The 8686-nt window shown below is 51.6% G+C and overlaps 1 protein-coding gene across 1 annotated transcript in view; it reads left to right on the top strand.

Moving 5' to 3' along the window:
* The first annotated feature begins 83 nt into the window (after positions 1-83).
* CILP (cartilage intermediate layer protein, nucleotide pyrophosphohydrolase) overlaps positions 84-8686 on the top strand; it is a 9175-nt gene continuing 572 nt past the window's right edge. The window contains exons 1-8 of the mRNA XM_010133431.1: positions 84-141; positions 1310-1393; positions 2280-2333; positions 3749-3934; positions 5047-5361; positions 5485-5593; positions 6066-6223; positions 6819-8680. Coding sequence (XP_010131733.1) covers positions 84-141; positions 1310-1393; positions 2280-2333; positions 3749-3934; positions 5047-5361; positions 5485-5593; positions 6066-6223; positions 6819-8680 — 2826 coding nt within the window. The remainder of the gene's footprint in view (positions 142-1309; positions 1394-2279; positions 2334-3748; positions 3935-5046; positions 5362-5484; positions 5594-6065; positions 6224-6818; positions 8681-8686) is intronic.

Below are 8686 nucleotides of genomic sequence, written 5' to 3'. Positions count from 1 at the left end.
CTGGGCTTGTCTCCACAGGGTGGGGAAGGCGTGGGACGGCTGCGGATACTCCAAGAAGCCCTCAGTCACCTCTGGAGACAACAATGGTCACAGCGAAAGGATGGATCCTCCTCCTCCTCCTGGGAGCCACCTCTGTTTCAGGTGAAGGTTAAACATTTCTATTCCTGTCACTGTGCTGTCCCCTCCACACCACCACGAAGGCAGGTCCCCCAGCAGCTGCTGAGCCTGCAGACATGGGCGTGACATCCATGCCAAGCACCGCTCTGGGTCAGCGTGGCGTTCACCCAGCCAAACAACTTCCAGACAAGGGTGGCACCCATCCAGCCCTCGGAGCTCAGGCAAAGCCCGTCTGTGAGTCAGGCAGCCTCTGGTTGACCAGGGATGAGCCTACCCTGCCCACCAGCTGTGCTGGGACTATCTCTCCCTGCTGCCCCCAAGACCTCACAGTAGCCCCCACCCCATCTCCCATTCCCAACTCCCCTCTGCTCCAAGCAGACCCATCCTGGCCAGTGCCTTGTCCTGAGCACCAGCCGACCCCACCGTCTGAGCCGAGCATCCAGGAAGCAGCGACGTGGCTCTTCTCCAGGAGGTGATGCTGGGGAGCAGCAGGATCTGTCTGCTGCTGGCTCTGGTGGGTCCCACATACCAAAGCGCTGAGCAGTAAGCGACCTGCCCCTCTGCTCCAGCGCGTCTCGCAGACAAAACCTGTTTGCAGGCTCTTTGGGTTTGTTTCTGGAGGCTATAGAAGAATTTTGCCCTGAAGTGCTGTGGCTAGATGCCTGGGACTAAGAACAGGGAGGGTCAATTTGTTGCTGAGGGGGTGCCCAGAAGCCCCCAGAGCTAGTGCTGGGTGGCTTCAGGCTTAGCTTTCCAGTTTAAATGGGACTGGCTGCAGCAAGCACCCCAGTTACCACTCGCAACCACCAGCTCCCCTTGAGCAGGCAGCAAGCACAGAAAGCATGTCCCATAGCAACAACTCAACCAACTCAGGTGCAGGGACAGGCAGGATATATTTTATATCTCCAGCTATAAAAGGATGGTTTGCTCTGAGCTGCGCCAATACAGAAAGCACAAAAAAAGGGGTTTTTTGGGCAATAAGGGAAATGGCAAATTGACATCATATCTGAGCCACAGCGATGCTGTGGGCCACCTCCACCACGCCCTTCACTTGGCACCTCCGGCACCACATCCCACAGCAGCTCTAACCAGCCACAACCCAAAGGAAGATCTGAAAAACCGAGATGAAGCACGCCTCATTCTTGAATGTAATTAATTGATGATTAACCTAATTAATCTGATTTACCCTTAGGTCAAAGGATTCTGAAACCAGCCCTCACCAGGATCCAAATAGGACAGAAAACCTTCAGCCCACTGGTAATGCTCAGCTTAGAGAGTAAGTTATGTTCCAGCTCGGGCGCTTTCCCTCGCTGGGACCAGGGCTGTTCGCAGGCGTGTTATTATTTTTTTCAGACTTTATTTACAACCGCACAATATTCTGTGAGTAGCTGAGGACATTTAGGCGATGGAATAAATGTTAATCATCCGCAGCCTCCTGTAAGGTTTTGGCTATCGCTGACACAGGCTGTTGGCTCCTCTCCTGGAAAAGTGAAGGTCAAGTGCGTGACCACAGCCCCGACCCCTGTGGGAGGCACTTGCAAGCTGGGAGGGTGAGGAGAGCCCAGGGATGGGCAAGTACATGCTCCGACTTGCCCTTCCTCATGCCCAGGGCAGTTTGCAACAGCATTGCAAAGCCCATGGGCCATTAATTACCTGTAGAGTCCGCTCAGCTCATTGATTCCAAGGAGATATCCCAACACCTCAAGCTTTACTGCTCAGCGCTTGGGATTGAAATTCCAGTGAACATGCTGATGCCATAGCTGAGGGATGAGGGGACTTCCCCGGGCTTCTGCCCCACTCCCAGCAGCTCTCTGAGCCACTGGGGAGAATCAAAGCACAGCAAACAGGGACAGCCAGGGAGAGGTCCCCTCCACCTACCAGGAAAATAGTTTTCGCTCAAAGCAGATGGCACGAGGCAGTGATGCTGAGGCCTGGGCTCGCAGATCAGGGGCTGAGTCCTATTTCTCCTGGGAGAAATCAAGCAAATTCTTGAGGTTTTGATCAATGCAATTGGAAAGCAAAGTGTTTGCTTTTGGCAGCAGTGAGGCGTTCACTCAGTTTTTGCCTCCAGGAGAGGGTGTGCCAGACCTGGTTGGGTTGAGCAGCCAGGCTGGGTGCAGGCAAACCCTGCCTGAATCAGCCCACCTGTCCTCTGCCCGCAGGTACGAGGAGCAGCTCTCGCAGGGGAGACCCGATCTTCGCCTACACCAGACGCAGTACGTTCTGCCGGCCGGTGCCGCGGGGTAGCCCCGTCTCTCCCCACATCCCTGCCAGCCCTCAAGCCCCTCAGCCTCTCCCCTATCCTCCGCTTTCTGCTTTTTCTGCTGGCAAGGTGCTACCCAGAGCCATATAGTGCCATTTTCCTCCACAGACTCCCCTCCTCCTTTCAGATTAAAGCAGCCGATCTCAAACAAGGGGTCTTACTGAAACCCCACTTTAATATGCTGCACATCAAGTCCAGACAGGCGTTTACCCATGCGCCACCTGGGATGGGACCACATCCCTACACCCACTTGCCCTTGCATACCCCAAATTGCTAAGTAAGGTCTATGGATGCACCACTCGGGATACAGAACTGGAGATGCTGACAGATTAAAAAGACTTCCAACAGATTAAAAACTCTCCCATCTAAGCCAAGTGCTTGCTCCAAACCAGACATGATGCTCCCATGGCTGCTGTCATTTAAATCATCTTTTCCAGCCACCTGCTTTTGTAAGCCAGGAGTTCGTTTTGGAGCATTACTGTTGGCACAGTCCAGCTGTGTCTGTCTGACTTTTTAGGAAATAACCCAACCTGGTTTATTCCAAATCTGGAGGAAGGGTAGGTGTGGCAGATGACACAGCACACGTCTCCAGGAAACCTCATTTTTAGAACCTTTAGTCACGAGCGCATCCTCGTAAACATTATTAGAACATTGTCATTTAAAAATAAACCCAAACCACAGACTTGGAGTGGATCCCATCCATGCAAAGAAACTTAAATTCATTCCATCTAGTAGACGGGTTAAAGAAATTCCTTTCAAATTCCAACCGCATGTTAAACTCCCAACAAACCCACTTTGTGTTTTACGAATCAGCTGGCCCCAAACAGGCTCCACTGGCGCTGTGGCACCTTCGGCTTCTGTTTTGCACACAGTAAAAACAGTCCTTGCGATTGAACACACCCTTCCCCTATGGAGAACATATGCTGAATGATGGTTGAAAACACTGAACGGGATCACACCAACAATTCTACCCCTGTATGTTGGTTTCATTTGTTTAAGGGCGTTTGAAATGCAGGCCAGCGGTGCCCCTCAGACAGCATTTCAATAACAATGTGGGTTTGATTTCCTTTAAGCCAAAGTTATTCCACACTAAGCATGAGCTGCCTGCACTTTGCTCCCCTCGAGTTTATCTTAATCATCCTGAATTCGGTAGCCTGCAGAGAATTAAGTCAGAAGCCTCCAGACGCCTCCTCCTGCTTTATTTCCCAGCTCCCTGAACATGCTTTGGGTTTGTTTAATCTCTGTGGTGGGTGATATCCAAGTGCATGGTCTGAGTGATAAAGAAGCTGTTAAGAAAACAACTGCCCATTTTCAGACAGCGTTGCGTGTAGTGTGCGTCTCGGTAACACATCACTGGTGTTATTCAAGGTCCACCGGTGCAAGATTCAAAACGTTTTTTGTCTCCGTGGTCGAAATGGAGCGAGTGCTCAGCCGAGTGTGGCCAAACGGGTGTGCAGAAGCGTACCAGATCCTGCCTAGCTGAGCGCCTCTGGGGCGTGCACTGTAATGAAGCCACTGAGGAAGGGCGGCTCTGCATTGGACATGTTTGCTCAGGTGCTCCTCTAACCTCACTTACGGGCAGTGGATGAGGTCCTGATCTCATCACCGTGTAGGCGTTGTACTCCCTTCGCGGTCGTTTCGGTATCTTTCTCTCCCCTGCCAGAATTTTGTGATGCTGGTGCCTTCCCGAGTGGGGCTGGAGAATGCTAAGGGAGCAGAGCACCGGGAGTTTATAGCCAGACAGCGAGATAAGGGGGTGTGTGTCCAGATATGGGGAATCACCAGGGACCCATAAAGATCCTGGGGATACAGGAAAAATCTCATTAATCTTGTTAGAGGAGCAGCTCCGAAGGTGGAGTCAGCGATCGCAGGCAGCTGCCTCCACGCACTCTCCAGGAAGGAAAAGAGTTGGGGATATTGAATTGCCACAGCCCACACTGATGGGGCTTGTAATTAATTATATTATTCTTATAATTCCCTTTGATAAAAATCATCCTGTTTTCTCCAGGAAAGTTCTTTCAGATTTTCCCCCCATTTCTCCCATTTATTTCCAGCTATAAAAATTATCAGGTAGCTGCTGTAGAGAGATGTTCTGTGATTGTCCAAGGAACGGCCGAGCCCTTGCCTTGGGAAGAGACAGTTATTTAGGACTGATCACTATCGGTAACAACAGTGGTTCGCAGTCACTGTTTGAGACACCGTTCATTAACCCCGTGGGGTAATGCTCGTGTGGCTCTTAATCTGTGAGCCAGGGTGCCACTGAGTGAGGGGAGACTGGATAAGAGAGACCAAAGTTTCGGGCGTGAGAAAACCTACAAAGTTCAAGGCATTTAGAGCTGTCCTTTCGCCACGGTTGAGCTAAGAGCTCACAGGCTCATCTGGATTCAAAGTTTCCAAAATTCAGCCCTTTGGGGAAGGTGAATAACAGTTCCTAGCTGCAATTAGATCCATGTGGCGGCTTTCTACTAATTGTCAGGTTCAGAATGACACCGTCCCTCTCTTCCTAACGCACAGCTGTGGATACCCAGTAAAAACATGTTTTGGATACAATTTATTCCTTATGCAGTATCTGCCTTATTGCACCTAAATTAAAAGCAGACGCGAGACTGTGCTGTGAGCGTTACGAGGGCTCGGGGCTGCTTTCTGACCCGCCTGCCTCTCCCCAGCCTGCAACATCACCTGCCCCATGGGCCGCGTCAACGCCGACTGCGACACCTGCATGTGCGAGGACGCGACCCTGCACGGGAAGGTCTCTCTCGAGGATGGGTCGCCTGCTGCCGATGCCCGGGTCTACCTGCAAGCCAAGAAACTCAAGCTGTTGACAACAGCCGATAACAAGGGCACGTTTAGGATCCCGGGGATTTGCCCCGATGGCAAAAACACCCTTAAAATAAAGAAAGCCAAATATGCGACGGCCACTGTTACCGTGCCCGAGAGCAACAGAAGAAACCTGGGCATCCAAGTGCATCTGCAACGATCAGGTAACCCCAAAGTGAGGTGGGGGAGGGGTGTGGGCGGAACTGCAGGAGGCTTTATGTAGTAATCAGAAATCAATAGTGATTTTAGGAAAGAAGTAACGAGATGGCCTTTGCCTCCTCCTGCAGGCAAACCCTACGTTTTCAGGAGCCCTGAGGACAAAGCCAGGAGAGTGGGGCAGAGCGTGTCGCTCTGCTGCGATGCCCTTGGGAGCCCGGCCCCCGACCGCTACCTCTGGTAAGAAACTCGAGTTCGATCAGGCAGAAGTCTTAGCTGTCCCCCACACTCTACTTTTATCTCCTTACCATCTCCATACAGCGGTGGCGGGGGGCGGGTGGTTAGCTATAGAACAGCTAAATACACCAAAAGCTCATTGCTGGAAATGGTGGTTTCCTCAAGATGTGCAGAGCTGGTGTGATAACGTCATCTGCCGAGGGACTTTGTGGAAAAAAAACACAAATAAAAGGTTGAAAAACCTCAGTGGGCACCAGGGGCAGCTCTGCCTGCCTGCCAGCGCCTGGCAGCCACATCTCAGTAGTGCCAGGGGAAGAGGAATCACTTTTAGGTGCTGCCATCTTGCCAGACTACAAATGGGGAAACTGAGGCAAAACGTCTGGCAAAATCCACGTGGCAGGACGCAGGATTAGGCCATTGCTCTCCTCAAAGCAGTTAACCTCTGTCCCTTTAACTGCCTGCCCGTTCCTGGCAGGTACCACAACAGCTCACTGCTGGATCCCTCCTTATACAAATACAAAAACAACCTGGTTTTGAAGAACTTGAACAGGGACCAGTCTGGAGAGTATTTCTGCAAGGCCATCAGCGCCGGGGGCTCGGCGAAGTCCCAGCCTGCCAAGCTCACTGTCTTAGGTAAGAGAAACTGTGTGTGGTGTTCTTCAGGCGGCTGGGGAGGTGGTGGTGTGTGGTGTGGGAGAGAAAAGTCCCAAGAAAACTATTTGGGGTTTGTTTCAGGCAGCCGTTAGCAGATAAGCCTGCATGAGCTGGTTGTGAACCAGATGCTCTCTACAAACCCGAGCTCTGGAATCCAGGTGACCTGCCAAGCTCAGTCTGCTGGTTTCAGCGGATTTCTTGCTGTACTTGCTGCCTCATGTGAACGTTTCAGTTTATTTAGGTTGTTGGGTTTTTTTAATCCGGCTATAGCCAAAAAGCCGGGCAGCCGCAGAACACCGAGCTGAGGCTGGGCTGGGTGACAGTGGTGGGTAAGCAGGAGCTGGGACGCTCCTGCCAACAGCCCTGCTCTTAATCAAGTACTTGAAGTGAAAGCTGAGCACCTGCTCCACCAAAATGGAGGCCAGATGAATTCTGCACCCCCAAAATCCTGCAAAACATCTGGTTTATGGCTGCGAAAGCATCACTATGTATGTTTAGCTCTGAAGGTTTCAGACCACATAGCGATGACTGTACAATTATTTTGTGATGCTCATTAAGAACTCCCATTCAACAGGAAGACAAGAGGCAGCCTGCAACTCCCAACCCCAAAGCCACCTCATCCGGCTTCCTCACGACTGCTTCCAAAAAGCAACAAACTCCTTCTACTACAATGTGGGCAAGTGCCCAGCGAAGACCTGCGCTGGGAAGCTGGATAAGGGACTCCGCTGTAAGGACAACATCGCCTACTGCTGCGGGGTGTCCAAGATGGAAACCAGAGACATCTCCTGCGACGGGTACACGCTCCCCACTAAAGTCATCGTGGAATGTGGTTGCAAAAAATGCACCGAGACCAAAATAACGGTTCGGGGCAGAGCCACAGCAGCAGATAACAATGAGCCACTGAGGTTTGGCCACATCTACATGGGGAACAAGAGAGTGAGCATGACCGGCTACAAGGGAACCTTCTCCATCCAAGTCCCAGCGGACACGGAGAGACTGGTTCTAACTTTCGTTGATCGGCTGCAGAAGTTTGTGAACACTACAAAAGTTCTGCCCTTCAAGGAAAATGGAGGTGCTGTCTTTCACGAGATCAAGCTGCTAAGAAAGCAAGCCCCTGTTACGCTGGAATCCACTGAAACCAATGTGATTTCTTTGGGAGAATTGGAAGAAGATGATCCGATTGCTGAATTAGAAATTCCTCCCAACGCATTTTACAAGAAAAATGGAGAAGCCTACAGAGGCAAAGTGAAAGCCAGCGTGACATTTCTCGACCCAAGAAACATCTCAACGGCTCCTGTGACACAAAGTGACCTGAACTTCATAGATGAGGAAGGAGACGTATTCCCGCTCCGCACGTACGGCATGTTTTCTGTGGACTTCACTGACGAACAGGGCACCGAGTCTCTTAATGCAGAAGAGGTGAAGGTCCATTTGGATGCTGCTCAGGTCAAGATGCCAGAGCATCTGCAAGAGATGAAGCTTTGGTCCCTGAACCCAGAGACAGGATTATGGGAGGAAGAAGGGGATTTCAACCTCGAGAAAAGCAGACGGCGCAAAAGGGAGGAGAGAACTTTTTTGGTTGGGAACATGGAGATCAAAGAAAGGCGGCTTTTTAACCTGGACGTCCCAGAGAGCAGACGGTGCTACGTCAAAATCCGAGCCTACAGAAGTGAGAGATTTCTGCAGAGCGAGCAGATCCAAGGGGTTGTGATTTCTGTTATAAACACAGAGCCAGAACCGGGGTTCTCCTCCAACCCCAGAGCATGGGGCCGTTTCGACAGTGTGGTCACTGGCCCCAACGGCGCCTGCGTGCCAGCCTTCTGCGACGAGCAGAACCCCGAGGCCTATGCGGCTTATATCTTGGCGAGCATGGGGGGCGAAGAGCTCGAACCTGTCCCCTCTGCTCCCAAACTCAACCCTAATGCTATTGGGGTCCCACAACCATATCTTAACAAGCTCAACTATAGGAGAACGGACCATGAGGACCCCAACACTAAGAAAACGGCATTCAGGATTAACATGGCCAAGCCAAACCCTAATTCCCCAGAAGAGAACAACGGTCCTATTTATGCCTACGAAAACCTAAAGGAATGTGAGGAAGCTCCACACAGTGCTGCTCACTTCAGGTTTTACAGGATAGAGGGAGACCAGTATGACTACAACACCGTTCCCTTCAGTGAAGATGACCTCATGAGCTGGACCGATGACTACCTGGCGTGGTGGCCCAAGCCCATGGAATTTAGGGCCTGCTACATTAAAGTGAAAATAAATGGACGCCAAGAGGTGAACATAAGATCTCGTAACATGGGTGGGACGCACCCGCGTACCACTGGCAAGCTCTATGGCATCAGGGACGTCCGCAGCATCCGTGACTCCGAGCAGCCAGACGTGTCGGCAGCCTGCCTGGAGTTCAAGGGCAGTGGCATGCTCTTCGACCAAGAC

This window comes from Buceros rhinoceros, unplaced genomic scaffold (assembly GCF_000710305.1).
Source record: "Buceros rhinoceros silvestris isolate BGI_N320 unplaced genomic scaffold, ASM71030v1 scaffold23993, whole genome shotgun sequence".
Taxonomy (NCBI): domain Eukaryota; kingdom Metazoa; phylum Chordata; class Aves; order Bucerotiformes; family Bucerotidae; genus Buceros; species Buceros rhinoceros.
The sequence above is the reverse complement of the archived record's forward strand: the minus strand, read 5'-3'. Positions and strand labels throughout refer to the sequence as shown.